The following is a 15,497-nucleotide window of genomic DNA, read 5'->3' as shown; positions in this document are numbered from 1 at the left end:
GATTAGCATTTGCGGTCGTTGGTTTTGGTATCTTTACGCAAGTTCCTATCCATTGCCCTCGTCCATTGACCATCACACACGCATGTACACACTATCCCGGCGCTGGGCGCCGGCCATGGTGTCGGTCTAGTAGAGTAGTATCTCCCCTCCGTCCCACCACCATCGCACATATTCTCGCGCATATACTTGATACCCTTCACACGCCCTTTTTTGCATTATTCGCGGTCTAGTTTTTGTGCTTTTTGACTTGTATTGTACATTATCATCCTATTTTGCGTTTTGCGTTTCCCCTCATACACGTAGGTGGTTTGATGTAGTGTTAACTACGCGGTACTGTGTTTGTACCTTTGGTGTCGGCGGTTCCTCGATGCGGTACAGGCGTGAGCGCGAGCTCGGCGGGGCGTTATGGGGAGTCAGGTAGAGAACAGAGCAATGGAGCATATCAAGCCATAAATTGGTGAATTCACACTCTGAACAACCTGCCTCTTTTGGCCCTCTGAGCGACGCGTCCAGAATGCTCCCTCGACGAAGATGAGGCTACGTCACAGTGGGTGCCGAAGGAAATGCGACAGACCTCCTGGCAATATGAGTGCAGGATTCATTCACTGCTCCAGTCACACTTGGGGAGGATTCATCTGCTGCTACAGTCGCGCTTAAGGAGCATTCGTTGACTAGTACATCCACGCTTAGGGAGCATCCGTTCACTGCCGCATCTAGACCTAGGGAGTCTCATCTCTTTCTACACCCACTATGACGTCCAAGATGGAGAAGAAGTACTAGTTTGATGATGCAGATGTCATGCAGTACATGGAAAGCAGGGCTGAGAGTACAATACAAGCCGCTATGGGCACCCCATTCACTCGACGCCGAACCCGGCGGCGCGGCTCGTTGCGTCTCTCCGCAGTCCTGAAGCCAGGCGGAAAGATAGACAGGCAGAGTCTACCTACAGCCCATATGCAAAGGTAACCCTCTCGTCGCCCTGCCTCGGCGCCTGGCGCCACTCGCGCACCCACGCTGCCACTCTCGCAGCACCAGGAAGCGGCCACGCGTCGACGGCATCAAGCGCCGCATCGACGCGCCTCGCGCTAGCGCCACTCCTCAAGCGCAGCGGCCCCGTGCCGCTGCAGCGCTCCTCTTCAATCTCGTCCTCGCTCCACGCAGCGACGACGCGGGCTCTCGTCTCATTCTCGCGGCGCAGAAGCGCGCGGAAAGCAGCGAAGCCGACAAGGGCGACGGCGACGAGGGCCGCGGACCAGGCAAAGGCGGCGCGGTAGCCGGAGGCGCGGTTCAGCGGGGTGGGCGCGAAGAGGGCGGAGGCGATGACGCCGGCGACGTTGCCCCAGCCGTTGATGCCGAGGGCGAGGGCGCGCTTGCCGGGCGAGGGGAAGTTGTTGGTCAGCCAGGTGACGGTGAGCGGCGAGGCGATGAATGTGCCGGCGAGGAGGACGTTGAGCGAGAGGTAGCGGAGCAGCGCGTGCGGGTCGGGAGGGAGCTCCGCGTCTGCGGTTGTCGTCGTCGCGTCAGGCGTAGGAGCCGAGGGGAGGAGGATGGTGCCGGCGAAGCCGACGAGGACGATGGTTAGCGAGATCAGGATGGGTTTGGTGCGGTTGCGGTTGCGGTCGCTCCAGGCGGTGAAGGCGAAGAGGGTTATGGCGCCAAAGACGTATGGTGGAGCAGACAAGAGGTTTGCGAGAGCGGGCGTCGTGGATAATGGCGAGAGAATTATGGGCAGGAAAATTGGAAACGCAGTCGCTGGGACAGCCGAGAGGATGTTACACGCGAGGAGATAATAAATCTTCCAGTCAAGCACTGTCGAGAGCACATCATGGGCGGTAATTCCTTGGTCCGAGACCTGATTAGCGGGCGACGGAGCATGGAAGGTAGGGCCACTGCGTTGAGACAAGAGACCCTGGGCTTCTTGAGCTTCGACAGTGGATTCGACGTCTTCGGGATCTGGTGTAGGTGACGGCGAGCCTTTTCCCCGCACCTGAAGGATTTCCCCGTCTCTGTCCTGGCGGATTCGCTCCTCGGCCCAATCTCTCTCCTCGGGGCTGAGGAACCAGGCATTCTTTGGCCGATTTGGGAGCCAGAAGAAGCTGACGAAGGCCGTAATCATGGTCGCGCAGCCTTCAAGAATGAAGAGAATTTGCCATGAGTGCCATGACGAGGATGAAGCTGCGCTTGGTAGGTCTCCAGGCTTGTCTCCTGGAAAAGCCTTGAAGACGGCCCAGGAGATTAATCCACCCAAGGCTCCAGCCACGGCAGCTTGTCCATAAAAGATGGCGATGCGCTTTCCAAACTCGAAGCGGGTGTAGAAGAGCGAGAGATAGGTAACGGTAGTTGGATAGAACCCGGCTAAGCTTCAAAGTCAAAGGCCAATTCCGTACTGTGTGTTGCGAGGGCGCCTACCCTCAAGAGTTGCTATCGCGATGCGCAAAATGTACAGCTGCCAGGCTGAGTGCACCCAGACATGTAGAGCAGTGCAAAAGCCCCAGAGAAACATGCACCCAGGGACCCATCTCTTCATGCCATATCTCCGACCCAGACCAGCGCCCACGGGTTGTAGCGAGACGAAGAAGAAGTAGAAGAGGCCGACGGCGACATTCAGATCCTCCTTGGCAATGCCGATGTCGTCTGTGAAGTGGGCCGTCTCGGCATTGCCAATGTTGGACTTGTCGAGGGCGTTGAAGAGGAAGAGCAAGGCACACCAGGGCAGCACAAAGAAGTCTATCTTGCGGACGGTGCGGCGGTTCAGGGCGTGCTGGTCGGGGTCGGTTCGCAGGTCGGAGGGCATGGTCACCGTGGGCTCGAGGCTGTCATGACTGTCGGTGTCAGACCGGGAGGAGAGGGAGCGGAGCTCATGTTCTTCGTTTGGCATTAGTGTGGTGGGCTAAGGCGGTGAGCAGCAGCACATCATGGCAGAGGTTCCGGAGGGGAGGGCACGGGAGGTGCATCTGGGGGAACGCGTGGCCCGAGCCCGAGAGCCGCTCAAGCAAGCCAGCGCCAGGGTTTGATGGTTCAGCCGCAAGTTGGAGACAGGAGCTAGTCACTGATAGGACATGGTGCCCTCTTGGCCGACCACGAACACAAACCACGGCAAGGACAATGGAGCTCCACGTGAGAGCGCGACAAAGAGGCGCCACCGCAGTATGTAACTTGATGTTTTGTTTGGGGTTGCGGACTCGGGGTCAAGCGAGTGGAGCTCAACGGCTGATGGGCGCCGTGGCCCCACTCCAGCGGCTAACGGTTCGATGCACGTCGCCAACGGCCACTGGATGCGACGACTTGGACCTGGACGAGATGCAACCAATGTCGTCGTCCTCATGCCCGGAGCCTGAGCCGCCAGCATGCTGCGCACAAGCAGATAAATACCCGCCATCGTCTTCGCCTGTCAACTGCTGCATCCCTGCACAACCACGGCCAAAACCACCACCCTGCATGGAAAAAGCAGCGCCTTGGTTCTCTGCGAACTCATTGTCGTCGCCAATTCACTCGCCTCTCTTTTAATTTCCGCCGCCAAGCTTGCTCCGCTGGCACTCTCGTCGCCGCTGGGTCTCACCGTCCCGTCAACCACACGCCAACCAAACTCAATCCCAGCCACCAGAGCCCACGGACGGTAAACAATCGCTGCCCACCGCCGCCCACATGCAACTCCGCCCTCCACGTCAACAATCCTAGCCTCGCCCCCACCCTTCCCCGATCCGGCGCGACCAGACTAAGGTATTCCTTCAGTCTGGCTTGCTGCCTCGACTCCATTTCGACAATTCTCTCGACAACCCACCATGGACGGCAACCCGCCGCCGCCTCCACCACCCCATGGTAGCAACCCAAAGTCCTCCGGTCCCTCCTCCGGTCTACCTCCTGGCAACTATGACATCTTCATTGTCCCTCCTCACAGCGCCGGCTCTGGCTTCATCTACTTGCCTTCTCTTGCCTGCGACCGCAACTCCTTCTTCGCCGGCGTCTTCGCGACCCTGGTCGCCGTTTTGGTCTGGAACATAATCGAGCCCAGTGTCAAGGCGTGGTTCAACTCGGTCTTCTCTGGCGGCGGCGCAAGCGTCTTGATCGTCATTGCCCTGGTAGGAGCGGGCTGCTGGGTATTGGGCCAGTCTTCGGTGGGAGGAGACGCAAAGCCCGGCGCGGGCGGCGCTGGCGCGACTGGCAACGGATCTGCTGGTTCCTGGGGGAAATCGCGAGCCAATGGGTTCCCCGGAGGCTTTGGATCTTCGCCGGGAGGGTCCAGCACAGGGTCCACCCCGCGATCGTCGTGGGGAAGCGCTGGCGCCGGTCAGCAGCGCAAAGCGTCGGCCGGCTGGGACAAGGCCAAGGAGGAGACGCGCCAAAGAGAAGAAGCCCGCAAGGGTGCCGACGCCGACGCCAAAAAGAAAGAAGATGCGGACCGCGCCGCCAGGGCCGAGGCTGAGAAGCAAAAGTGGGAACAGATGCGGACACGGGAACGCGAGGCCCGGGAAAGAGATGCCAGAGAGCGTCTGGCCAAGGAAAGGTTGGAAAGGGACAGGATGGAGAAGCAAAAGCGGGAAAGAGAAGACCGCGACAACCTTGAACGTGAGATGCGCGCGCGTGTTGAATCTGAATTCAAGGCCAAAGCAGAGGCGGACGCAGCAGCAGCAAAAGCTCAGGCAGAGGCCGAAGCCGCAGAGGCAAAGAGAAAAGCCGACGCGGCCAAGGCCAAAGAAGAGGCAGATGCTGCTGCTGCAAAAGCCAAAGCAGAAGCAGATGCAAAAGCGGCAAAGGAAAAGGCTGATAAACAGAGGGCAGACCGCATCAAGGCAGCAAAGGAACGAGCGGACCGCGAGCGCAAGGAACGCGAGGCGAAAAAGGGCCAGGAAAACAGTATACCAGGTAACAAAGCAGGCTCGACGATGAACAGCGCTCCCGCCAGCCCGACGACCCCGAAGCGCCCTTACCAGCGTCCCTTTGCAAAGACCGAAACCGACTTTTCGGGTTTCCGCCCCTACGACGACCCGCCCACGCGCGGCCGACCTACCGCACGCACCTCGACGTCGACCTACTCCGAATCCGTCGCCTCGTCATCGTATGCGCCCTCTGCCACGACGGCACGCACCTCTCCGCCGCGCTCCTCGTACGGCGGGCCCTACTCGACCACCGACCCGTCCAAGATCGTCATCAAGGGCGTCTACATGTTCACGTCGCTCTTCCCCAAGCCGTCGGCCCAGCTGCTGGCCAACACGGGCAACGTGTCGGACGGCCTGGTGCTCAAGATGACGACCGAGGGCCTGTTCATCGACGACGACAAGCGCCACGTCGCCGAGCGCGACTGGGACGTCAAGGCGTGGACGCTCAAGCTCGTCGAGACGGCCGAGCTGCGCGATCTGGGCCTGTACATGCTGCGCGCCAGCATCCGCGACGGCGAGGGCCGCCGCTACGTCTTCGTCTTGAGCCAGGAGGAGAGCTGGAAGGTCGTTCTGGGCCTCCAGAAGCTGAAGAAGGGCTCGCAGGTCCGCGCGCTCGCCCAAACGCAGATGAGCCCTGCCGACGCTGTCAAGGTGTTGACGCTTTGTAGCGATCTGTCGTAGGTGTTGCACGTGTTGGCAAGGTAAAAACGCAACAGACCGACTGATTGGATATGCCAGTGCGGGGCGTTGGTGATGTTGCTTGGTTGTGAAGGAAAGACATTGGCCTTTTTCGAATATGAACGAACGAGCGAGCGAGCGGACGAGCGCGGAGTTTTGGCGTCTGGACCAGCAAACGAACAAACGAACGGACGCTCCCCTTGCGAGGCAGCGTAAACGAACGAACGCTCCCCCTGCGAGGCAGCGTGGAATGCACCTTTTCTTGGCTTGTCTTTCCCTTTCTTCCCCTTACACGATCAACATTCCGAACCCCACGGCACATATATCGACACCGCGAGCACTACCGAACGTTATACCCATACCCCACTACGACAGGAAGAGACTACGAAACCCAGAAAAAAGAGAATAGAAAGGCGTCTGTCACGCTCCACCAACCTATCAATCAACCCGTCTACGGCGACATTGAGGGTTGGGCAGGGCGTAGGGCAGAGAAGATGGGGAGATAGACACAGAGAGAGGGTGAACGAGAGCACGGAGACAGCAGCATTAGCGACGGAGTTTTACTCCCAACGGAGGGTGCCGCTCGGTCTGCTGGTCGGAGTCGATCTCCGACTTTCAAATGGACGGGACGGATTCAATTCACTTCCATGACTTTCATTGACTATCCAATACTTGATCGTGTTTGCGTGTCGTGCGGCTGCAGTTTTGAAGCTGGCTCGCTCCCACATTACATGCCATCATTCATCATAGACGCCAAAAAGCGGCACAGCGCTCTCGCTCACAAAATTCACCAAGTCCTCGCCCGCCACGCCCATTCCGCTCATCTCACCCCCTAAGCCCCCCATCTCACCACTTGACGCTACCCCTACCCCTCCTGTTCGCCCTCCATTCCCATTGCCACCCGTCCCCGGCCACGCCCACAGCGCGTCAAAGTCAAAGTGCTCGTCGCCCTGGCTGCCCGAGTCTTCGGGGCTGAGCAGCGAGCCCGACCCGCCGCTGCCCGCGAGGCCTAGCCCGACGGTGTCGAAGGCCGAGAGGTCGAGGAGGTTGGGCGGGAGCGCTGCTGCTGAGGAGAGGGGCAGCGCTGCTGCTGCCGCCGGTTCGGGTGCGGCAGATGTGGCGGTGTCGGCGGCGGGTTCGGCAGCGGGAGGAGCAGCTGCTGATGATGCTGTTGTTGCTGTTGTAGTTGGGGTAGGGTGGCTGTTGGGCTTTGCCGTTTGCTTGTCTGCTGTTGCTGAGGATGCTGATGCTGTGGGCTGGTGATACGACGACGGCGCATCGGCTCCCACGGCCGGCGTGGCTGTCGTTCCTATGGCATTGTACGCCGCGCTTTGGTCGACCGCCGCAGATGCGGCCGCGGCCGTTGAGGCCCCCCCGAGCTGCTGCGCCCGCCTATCGCGCTGCCTCACAATCACATCGCGGAAAGCCTTGATGATTTCAATGTGGCGGGCCGCCTGCACATCGCCCTCGGCGCAGTACGACAAGACGTTGATGGCGTTGGCGACGCACTGGTCCGTGGCGCCGTTGGTGTAGAGCGACGCAAACTCATTGGCGAGCAGGATGAGCGCGGCAGGCAGCAAGAAGTAGATGACGGCCGGGTTGCGGCGCGGCAGGTAGCCCGCCTCGTAGGCGTTTTGCACGAGAATGATCGTGTGCGTCGACGCAATGACGCAGGCTTCGCTGAACTTTTCCATCCGCGTGTAGCGCTGCCGCGAGGGCAGCGGTTGCGTTGAAAGGGTGCCGTTGCGTTGGACTTCGGAGTTCATGATGTAAAGAAAGAAGGGCCGCGTGAGGACGATGATCGAATGGCAGTAGAGGAGGTTGACATGGAGGATGGCTATTCCTTGCAAGGGAGTCGCCGTCGCGGCTTGCCTCCAGTGCAGTTGCGGCGACAGGGCTCTAGGCCACTGCTTGCAGACGTCGGCGATTTCCTGTGCGAGCCGCGTGCTAATTCTGCGCTTCTGGTATACTTCTTTCAGGATGCGTCCAATGACGGAGCAGCTTCGAACGGCCGCCTCGAGGGCTGTGCCGTTTGTTTTTCCGTGGCTGATTGATGTGCCCAGAGCAGAATCAAAACCGAAAGCGTCGGGATCATCCGGCTGCGAGGGTTTGAGCGTATCCCCACTGCAGTCGTCCTCTGAAATCGCTGTTGGACGACCGAGTCCGAGAGAGAGAAAGCGGTCTAGAACGAAGAGTGATCGCCACAGATTCCGTCGTGCGGTCTGCTCCTCATAGCCAAAGATGACCATTGTCTCTTCTCGATGAAGACCTAAAGCGTATGCGGATCGGACTGCCATGCCTTGTCGAATGTCAGCAGACGTGGAGCACTCCATGGCGTCAAATGACTTACCAAGCAGAGCAAATGCAGTGTTGCGTCTCGACTTGACGAGCATGTAGAACGACATGAGCGCCAATGCCTGGACCGACCAAAAGTCTGCATCTTCAAAGCCGTAAAGTGGATCGTTGAGACTTTTGGCATTCAAGTAAAACACCTCACTCAGATCAGCGTGCTCTTTGTGCAGTTTCTCAATAATGGCAAAATCCGCCGTTCCCCTCCGCGGCGTAGCCAACATGAGACCAATGGCAAAAACCATGTTCAGGAGACACAACCATGACGGCTCAGTGATCAAAGGGTCCGAGTAGCAGCGCTCGAGAGATGCTGTAAAGGCTGACCGATCGAAAATCTGTAGGAAACCATGCGTGTTGACAAAGTACGAGTCAACCAGAATGTAGGCAGCTCTCTTGTCTGGAAGCAAATGCGTGTGCCTGGAATTTGGCGGCAGGGAAAAGGGCGTCTCGGTAATTTTATGTCGACGAGGGTCAACCGTAAAAGCCGACGGCCCCACAACATTCTCTACCATCATGCGAAGTAACTGGAGAAACGACAGTGTTGCCGAGTCTCCGATATAGAGAAGCCTCCCAGTTGGATCCTGGAGCATTCTTGCCTGGGAGTAAATCACGGCTTCCTCTTCGTGACTATCGGTACTGGATGCGCCTCGCAGCCTTGGAAAGTCGTCTATTCTTGCGGAGAAGCTTTGAAGTGACTTTGCTGCTGCCTCTGATGCTGTGACATCAGACTCAAGTCTGGGGTCCAAGGAGCTCGAAGTAGGATAAGGGGTTTGAATTTGGTTGGCTTGGGCTATCGAATCTCGTCGAAGATGGTCCGGTGATGGCTCAGAAAGCACCGTCTGAAGGTTTGGAGAATTTTGAGAATCTGGGACAGCTCGAAGGCTTTCGGAGGCGCCATTTGTACGTCTTGACCCCTTTGCTAAGCCAGGTTCTGTCTGCACCTTCTTGGCTGCTGGGGCTGCGGTTGGAGATTCATCGTCCCGATCGCTGTACGAGCAAGTAAATTTACGCTGGAGAAAATGCATGAGCAAGAAGCGCCCTCTTAGATGGCTAGGTCATACTCTTTCGCACGTATTACAGGGCAATAATCCGTTACACTGCGCGTAACGTTAGTCACATGTACCTTACTGGTAAGAAACGTCGAACCTATGACAAAGGGAAGGGAAGATCTGGTAACGCATGGAGTATAGGCCGCGGAGGCTTCTACGCGTGACCCAGCATCACAGAGCAACGGTCAGGTGGAACTTGGAACTCGCACTGGATAGGCGTCTGAAATGCTAGGATAATGTGACATTCCTAGGGAGCACCAATAAAGGTCTGTTACGAGCAAAAGTATCTCCGATTCTCAAGAACGTTTACAAAGAGGGAATTGAGAGACGTGTGGTGAAGTACGCGGGGTGAAAAGAGACCAGAAATGAAATGACGTCGTCTTAAAAGCAAAATGATCGACTTTCCTTTTGCTTCCGCCTCTTGCAGACTTCGCAGGCTTGCGCCGTACGCTGACGCTGCTCTGGTGGTACCTTTGGCCTGGTCATAGCGAGTACGGGGAGAGACAGGCTGACGGTTGATCGTCTTCCGATCAAGCAGCAGCGGGTGGCTGCAAAGTGAGGAGGCGGCGGTTGTCTCGGGCCGCGGCTGAGGGACGCGGCAAGGGAGACGATAAGCTGAGAAGCCCAGTCACTTGGAGTCGAATGCCGTCGTCACCACGTCTGCGGGTCCACGTCGACAAGCTCTACCCGGAAACGCGCTGGAGAAAGACAAAAGTGGTAGGTTTGTTGTCAGAGCAAGTCGTCTGGCAGTGGATATCGCCTTGGCCCATCCCGTCCGCCCGTTCGGAACGTCGGCTCCCGCACTGCAGCGCACGGGCCATCGTCTGAATGCTCCCGGCGGGCGGCCCTCAAGTCCCTCCCACCAAGAGCCCTCATCCGCCGGGCACTTTGCTGCCAAAGCACCGGCAATAACGATGGCTTTCCTGCTCTGTCTTACCGCGTCCGCTGACCGGCTCATACCCGCTATACCGAGTCCTGTGCTAGTCAAGAGACAGCCTTCCTTTCCGTCCTCCGCAGCTCGACACTCTTACCACTGTACACCGCAAGCGTAATCGAGACAGCATGGTCCAAAACATGGAGATACATACAGGGTCGAATGGCACCGCGGTTGCTCCTCAGAAGAACGGAACTTTCCATGGCGAATATTCCATGCAGGCCGAGACTCGTCGAACACTCCAAGATTTGCTACGTCGCGCCGACAGCCAGATACCCGAAGAAGCCAAAGCAATAGTCGCAAACGCCGACTTTGTTACCAGTAACACTGGAAGCCCGTATTTCCCCTGCCCCTTCAAGGAGACGGAGGCAACATCTGCTCTCAAGGCAGTCGAAGGGGGCCTGGCTGCAGCCATTGCAAACTTGACTTTGGGAGAGACGGACAGAAAGGTGACGGTCGATTTGGACAGAGCATCAGCTTTTCTATGCTCTGCGTATCTTTCTTCCGTAGGGGGTATGGGCAAAGCCCACCCCAAAGTAAAGACGCTCCTCAAAGGTATGGGAATTCGTCAGATTCGCGCGCAAAGACTGACTCTCTGTAGATACTGACCTCCTGGCTGCACAATCCAACCTGTATCGTCGACTGTCTGCCAATTTGTACGAGACCAAGAACTCAGGAGAGTACTTTCACATACATGGATCTCTCGAGGCGACGACTACTCTGAACATGATTGGACTGGAAGGACAAAGGTCCGACATGACTGACTACCACGAGTGTATCAAACTCATTGGTAGTCACGTCAAGCAGTTTACAGCCGAGGAGTTGGAGCGGATGAATGCTTCCAGGAAGCAGGCTGGTGTGACGGCTTTGAAGTGGTCTCAGTTCCAGGAGACAAGTCACGTAAGTCCGGCAACCATAGCTGAGGACGTTGTCAGCGTCGCTGACGGACATGCAGGGCAAGACTTTGCTGCAGGAGCCCCCTTGGCGGGTTGAGCAGACCGAGTCAGCCACGCCTCCTGCGCCCTTCCCCGCAAGGTCGACACCCGCACCCAAGCCCCAAATATTGGCAGGCATCCGAGTCCTCGAAATGTGCCGCATCATTGCCGGACCGGCCATGGGGAGAGGCCTTGCCGAGTACGGTGCAGACGTCATCAAAGTCACCTCGCCCAACCTCAGCGACGTCCCCTTTTTCCAGGTCGATGGCAATCTAGGCAAGCACACGGCCGACCTCAACCTCAAAACCCCCGAAGACCGCAAGGCGTTCGAACAACTTTTGCAGTCCGCCGACGTGGTCCTGGACGGGTACCGGCCTGGCTCCTTGGAGCGCCTGGGCTACGGCCCCAAGCAGCTCATCGAGTTGGGTCAACGTCGTGGTCGGGGTTTTGTCTACGTTGCAGAAGACTGCTTTGGCCACATTGGCGAATGGGCTCATCGGCCTGGTTGGCAACAGATTGCCGACTGTGTCAGCGGCGTGGCTTGGGCCCAGGGTCAGTTCATGGGGCTCAATGAGCCTGTTGTTCCTCCGTTCCCGATGAGTGATTACGGCACCGGTTGTATGGGCACAATTGCTGCGCTTGTCGGCCTGTTCAAGCGCGCAAAGCACGGCGGCTCTTATCATGGAACTACGTCCTTGTGCCAGTACGACATATTCCTCTTGCAACAAGGTCTCTACGCGGACTCGCTTTTGGAAGAGCTTCGCCGCGTTCATGACCCGGAATTTTTCGGCTTGCGACACTACGACTCGGTGGATGAAGTGGGCAAGCGGGCATTGAAGACGATGCGATTGACGCACCCTGAACTCTTTGCAGAAACGCACCTCTTTGAAAGTTTTAGCAGAGGCTTCAATGCGCCTGTCAAGTTTGTTCGGCCCGTGGTAGAGGTAGACGGAACTTGGAATGGTTTCTTGCGGAGTTCGAGACCTAACGGCTTCGATTCGCCCACCTGGGATGGCTGGGAGGTTGACGAGGGCATGTTGAAGTTGTAATATAATTTGGAATGCAGTCGGAGATAGGTCCGCTTTTCGTATCAATCGTCAATGTCTAAGACATTATGGATTTCCAGACCGTTCTGGACTTCGAATACCACTAGCTTTTTCCGTTGCTCATATCAAAAAAGTCTTGATTACTGGTCGGTGGTCGAGCGGAAACCTCCGCGCAGAGGACCGCCTTCCTGCGGTTGAGCCGCATCCGTGCGGGCGGCGAGCGGATCTTGCCTTGGCAGCCCTGCCAGCTCCAAGACAACGTGGACGTTCAACCCAACGGTCTGACAATTCTTCTCCATCCTAACGTTCCCCTATCGCCCTCGAACTTCACCCGTTTGCGCAGTTATCAGACTGGGCCTTTTCTCTGCAATGCGAATCACTCATTCAGCCTCTCCCTAGGCGCATTACACCATGGACAGCTTGAAGGAGCTATCTACAGCCCACTGCGTCCTCCTTGCGACGCAGCTCGCGGCCGGATCAAACATAGACGCGCTCAGAACCTTATCCCTCGACCGAACCGATGCGTTCAGCCCCGAATATCTCCTTCGAATCCTCCTTACCTTTTTGCCCGAAACCGCGGAGCCGTCTACCTACAATGGATTCGCTCTGGAGGTCGCAACGCGGCTGTACCTCGAACAACGCGACAAGGTCACAATCGACTGTACCTCAGTGACAAATCTTTCCAACGCGCAAGCCATCAAGCGCATGCGCAAGCTAGAACTCTTACCGCTGGCACACGAGTCCTGCAGCGACACCCAAGATCTTGAACCCGTCACCCTCTTCGTAATCCACCGGGCGTACCGAATAGACTCTGAAGCTGGCTTGTTGGACATAATACCCGCTCTTGTAGAGCCCTTCCTGGAGCGTTCTGAATATCTCCGTACGTGGTTCATATCTACGGTTCTGCCGTTGCTCCGCCTGGATTTTGAGTACTACCCCGGGAGTGGAGCTACCGCGTCGCTCGAAGATTTCAGCAGGCTCCAAGGATCTCACGGTGTCAATATGATATTGTCCAAATGCCAAGCCACATATGATGCGAATGCTTCGGATGTCGGAAATGTTTCGCGCGATTTGAAGAGCATCGTGGGACCTTGGATATATGGATCGAAACAGAGAAAACGTAGGAAGCTAGGCGGCACAAGACGAAAATCTGTGGCTGAAGCTTTGAAGAAAGAGTCGAGCCCGCAGAATCCAGACCAAGCACCTAACGCCCCAAAGGATTTCTATGACTGGGAGTACGTATTCGTCTGGTTGGTACACACGGCTCCGAACCATTTCGACATTGTCAGCAACACGATTGATAGATGGGACGGGCCAGCGGATATCGATACAGGAGGTTACGATGCCCCGGATGACATGTACCTCGATGACAGCTCAAAAACGAGCCTGCATGTCAGGTACGCGCAAGCTGCATTCGCATCTGTATATTCTGCCGAGAGTGAAAGCAGAGACACCGTAGAAGCAGCACACAGCGTCCTGGTACGACTAGCAGAGCTTCTAAAATTTGAGCCCCCGCCCGACTTGGCCACAAGTGTCGAGATGCTACCAAGAATCGACAGCCACTCTAGCGTTCTTCATGACACCTCTCCTTCCGTTATTCAGCCCGACACACTGATGAACGAAGACCACCCTCTCACGAAACCTAAAGTGGAGACCTTCTCTCTGCTCCAGATTTTTGTCTACTCGGCATACCTGCTGGCCGATGTAGGATTTCCGATGCCTCTGAGCAAGGTTGCCAAGTTTCGATTCCATGCCGACGAGGATGACCAGATCACTTTGCTCTGCAAAATATTACGAGCCCTCGTCAACGGGCCGGGCAATGACGAGGAACGTTGGCGGTCAGTTCGAAACAAACTGATTTGGCTCTGGAATTGGGGCATGGACGCAGCCGAAATGTACGCCATGCACGGGCCTGGCGTGCTGGGGAAGATTGGCCGCTATACCTTTGAAAAGGAGATCCTGAATTCGCTCTTGTCTGCCGCTCAATTCACCCTCATAACTGAGCTGTATCTTGGAGAAAGTGGTCGACGTGACCACTTGCAAAACGACGACATTGAAGGGTGTGTCCTGGGAAAGGTCATGGAATTTTACGACAATGCCAGCAACGGAAATGTCACTCGAGGTGGAATGAAGAAAGCTTTGGACATCCTGATCGCGTTCAAACCTTATTTCGCCGACTCTCCTGCTTTTCTTGCTGCGGAATCCCTCCTCGCAGCCACGCACGACCTATCTTTCTATGCGCTGACGCTGCAACACGGTGTCCCTTTCCGACCAGTCAATATAAGAGTCAGCGATGATCCCATCTCACTGATTGCTAAAGTACTGGACCAGAATCCGAGGAGCTATACCAAACTTGACGATTTGATCAACATTGGCCAAAATCTTGTTTCGGCAAGAACTCTGGAGCGCAACGGACCACTTCTGGAAGAGTCCGCTGCGGACATGAACGAGCAGAAAGTCTTGGCTTCTCGGCGCGTCATTGGCATGGCCATCGAAGCTGCTCTTGCAGAGGACGATTTCGAGACGGCCTACTCGTTTGTCGTAAATCGCCTCAACCCATCCATAGATCAGTTGACTCGCCAAAGTACTCCAAGCCAGGCCAGTAGCTCAAGAGCAACGACATCACCGTCACATAGCAAGAAACCGGAAGACGATATTGCCTGGCGTGCCGCCTTCCATGCTGGCCGCCACCGCAGCCCAAATAGCTGCCTCGCCTCATCCCACGTTACAATCGCTGGGTCACCAGCGCTCCGCCGTCTTGAACAGCGCATGGAGCTTCTCAGCCAAGCACTGCTCCTCGCTCCTCAATCTTCTCTGCCAGAAGTCCTGACCGCCTGGCGCCGTTGCGAAGAAGAAATGACGGCGCTCCTGGCCCAAGAGAATGCTGAAGAAGAGGCTTTCAACGACCACGCAGACAACCGCGCTCCTGGCGCTTTCCCAAGTCAGTCTGCTGTAATCCAGCCGCGAAGGGAATTCGGACGGGGCGTGTCGGAGGAGTCGCCCATGGGCCTGTTTGACGTTGCCAGAGGTGCTGCAGCAGCGATTTCGCGGACGGCATTTCCACTACGCGGTACGGCCGCAACGGGGGGCGCAGAAGGGAGCGCGAGGAATAGCCGCGATTTGACGAGGACACTGTCCGGTGCGGGCAGTGAATCGGGCAGTATCGGAGGCGATGATTCGAGGGTCCGGAAGCGCGACATGGTTGCGAATGCGGTGACGGGAGGTCTGGCGAGCGGCATAGGATGGGTTCTTGGTGAGTCCTTTCATACTCGACACGCGTTTGCGGCATGTCTTTTACTGACTGTTTGCTTCTAGGTGCGACTCCTGTCCAGGAGAACCCGCGCGATCAGAATCGATGAATGGGATGGCGATGAAGTTATGAGATACGATGGATGGAAGTGGCAAAGTCACAGAGCGATTGAGAGCATAGGCACAGTCGCGGGCTCATCAGCTGGGCCGGGCCGTTGCATTGCAAGTCAAGTAGCATTCTCTTTAAACACGTTATTCCAGCGCTGTGTTATTTTACCACTTTTTGTGTCTCAGGCTGCCTACGCTGGCGCTCGTTGTTGTGCCCATTTCCCTACTACATACCTATGTCGCCGTCTTCTTCCCTCCTCCGCCCAACGCCC

At 56.9% G+C, this 15,497-nt stretch overlaps 6 protein-coding genes across 6 annotated transcripts; 3 read left to right on the top strand and 3 right to left on the bottom strand.

The window, feature by feature from the left end:
* Positions 1-613: 613 nt before the first annotated feature.
* On the bottom strand, positions 614-3,303 carry J3D65DRAFT_637921 (major facilitator superfamily domain-containing protein). Its single transcript, XM_066801564.1, has 2 exons — positions 2,410-3,303; positions 614-2,355 (listed from the first exon to the last, which is right to left on the bottom strand). Exons 1-2 carry the CDS (start codon positions 2,876-2,878, stop codon positions 944-946), a joined length of 1,881 nt encoding a protein of 626 aa, XP_066651366.1. The 5' UTR covers positions 2,879-3,303; the 3' UTR covers positions 614-943.
* J3D65DRAFT_117895 (uncharacterized protein) lies at positions 2,963-3,581 on the bottom strand. Its single transcript, XM_066793797.1, has one exon. It carries the CDS (start codon positions 3,377-3,379, stop codon positions 3,047-3,049), a length of 333 nt encoding a protein of 110 aa, XP_066651365.1. The 5' UTR covers positions 3,380-3,581; the 3' UTR covers positions 2,963-3,046.
* J3D65DRAFT_118021 (uncharacterized protein) lies at positions 3,582-5,947 on the top strand. The gene is made up of 3 exons (XM_066793798.1): positions 3,582-4,566; positions 4,780-5,480; positions 5,546-5,947. The coding sequence occupies exons 1-3, from the start codon at positions 3,783-3,785 to the stop codon at positions 5,600-5,602; spliced, it is 1,542 nt and encodes a 513-aa protein (XP_066651364.1). The 5' UTR covers positions 3,582-3,782; the 3' UTR covers positions 5,603-5,947.
* Positions 5,948-6,195: 248 nt separating this feature from the next.
* J3D65DRAFT_637912 (fungal-specific transcription factor domain-containing protein) lies at positions 6,196-9,679 on the bottom strand. The gene is made up of 4 exons (XM_066801563.1): positions 9,361-9,679; positions 8,966-9,003; positions 7,906-8,914; positions 6,196-7,854 (listed from the first exon to the last, which is right to left on the bottom strand). The coding sequence occupies exons 1-4, from the start codon at positions 9,437-9,439 to the stop codon at positions 6,293-6,295; spliced, it is 2,688 nt and encodes an 895-aa protein (XP_066651363.1). The 5' UTR covers positions 9,440-9,679; the 3' UTR covers positions 6,196-6,292.
* J3D65DRAFT_637908 (CoA-transferase family III domain-containing protein) lies at positions 9,610-11,976 on the top strand. The gene is made up of 3 exons (XM_066801562.1): positions 9,610-10,442; positions 10,489-10,787; positions 10,843-11,976. Exons 1-3 carry the CDS (start codon positions 10,016-10,018, stop codon positions 11,869-11,871), a joined length of 1,755 nt encoding a protein of 584 aa, XP_066651362.1. The 5' UTR covers positions 9,610-10,015; the 3' UTR covers positions 11,872-11,976.
* A 133-nt stretch (positions 11,977-12,109) lies between these two features.
* J3D65DRAFT_637906 (Sec39 domain-containing protein) lies at positions 12,110-15,394 on the top strand. Its single transcript, XM_066801561.1, has 2 exons — positions 12,110-15,121; positions 15,184-15,394. The coding sequence occupies exons 1-2, from the start codon at positions 12,280-12,282 to the stop codon at positions 15,225-15,227; spliced, it is 2,886 nt and encodes a 961-aa protein (XP_066651361.1). The 5' UTR covers positions 12,110-12,279; the 3' UTR covers positions 15,228-15,394.
* The last annotated feature ends 103 nt before the right edge of the window (positions 15,395-15,497 follow it).

The sequence above is a fragment of the Phyllosticta citribraziliensis genome (assembly GCF_038025025.1).
Source record: "Phyllosticta citribraziliensis strain CPC 17464 chromosome Unknown J3D65scaffold_12, whole genome shotgun sequence".
Classification (NCBI taxonomy): Eukaryota; Fungi; Ascomycota; class Dothideomycetes; order Botryosphaeriales; family Phyllostictaceae; genus Phyllosticta; species Phyllosticta citribraziliensis.
The sequence above is the reverse complement of the archived record's forward strand: the minus strand, read 5'-3'. Positions and strand labels throughout refer to the sequence as shown.

What these genes read in the sequence shown, in the direction of transcription:
- J3D65DRAFT_637906 (XM_066801561.1), top strand. Translation starts at nt 12,280, where the DNA reads ATGGACAGCTTGAAGGAGCTATCTACAGCCCACTGCGTCCTCCTTGCG. An exon ending in CGGCATAGGATGGGTTCTTG is followed by an intron (nt 15,122 to 15,183) that starts GTGAGTCCTTTC and finishes GTTTGCTTCTAG; the next exon opens with GTGCGACTCCTGTCCAGGAG.
- J3D65DRAFT_637912 (XM_066801563.1), bottom strand. Translation starts at nt 9,439, where the DNA reads ATGACCAGGCCAAAGGTACCACCAGAGCAGCGTCAGCGTACGGCGCAA. An exon ending in CTGCAAGAGGCGGAAGCAAA is followed by an intron (nt 9,004 to 9,360) that starts AGGAAAGTCGAT and finishes AACGTTACGCGC; the next exon opens with AGTGTAACGGATTATTGCCC. An exon ending in CCTGTAATACGTGCGAAAGA is followed by an intron (nt 8,915 to 8,965) that starts GTATGACCTAGC and finishes CATTTTCTCCAG; the next exon opens with CGTAAATTTACTTGCTCGTA.
- J3D65DRAFT_117895 (XM_066793797.1), bottom strand. Translation starts at nt 3,379, where the DNA reads ATGGCGGGTATTTATCTGCTTGTGCGCAGCATGCTGGCGGCTCAGGCT.
- J3D65DRAFT_637908 (XM_066801562.1), top strand. Translation starts at nt 10,016, where the DNA reads ATGGTCCAAAACATGGAGATACATACAGGGTCGAATGGCACCGCGGTT. An exon ending in AGTAAAGACGCTCCTCAAAG is followed by an intron (nt 10,443 to 10,488) that starts GTATGGGAATTC and finishes GACTCTCTGTAG; the next exon opens with ATACTGACCTCCTGGCTGCA. An exon ending in AGTTCCAGGAGACAAGTCAC is followed by an intron (nt 10,788 to 10,842) that starts GTAAGTCCGGCA and finishes ACGGACATGCAG; the next exon opens with GGCAAGACTTTGCTGCAGGA.
- J3D65DRAFT_637921 (XM_066801564.1), bottom strand. Translation starts at nt 2,878, where the DNA reads ATGCCAAACGAAGAACATGAGCTCCGCTCCCTCTCCTCCCGGTCTGAC. An exon ending in CGCGATAGCAACTCTTGAGG is followed by an intron (nt 2,356 to 2,409) that starts GTAGGCGCCCTC and finishes TTTGAAGCTTAG; the next exon opens with CCGGGTTCTATCCAACTACC.
- J3D65DRAFT_118021 (XM_066793798.1), top strand. Translation starts at nt 3,783, where the DNA reads ATGGACGGCAACCCGCCGCCGCCTCCACCACCCCATGGTAGCAACCCA. An exon ending in AGACCGCGACAACCTTGAAC is followed by an intron (nt 4,567 to 4,779) that starts GTGAGATGCGCG and finishes AACAGAGGGCAG; the next exon opens with ACCGCATCAAGGCAGCAAAG. An exon ending in AGCTGAAGAAGGGCTCGCAG is followed by an intron (nt 5,481 to 5,545) that starts GTCCGCGCGCTC and finishes GACGCTTTGTAG; the next exon opens with CGATCTGTCGTAGGTGTTGC.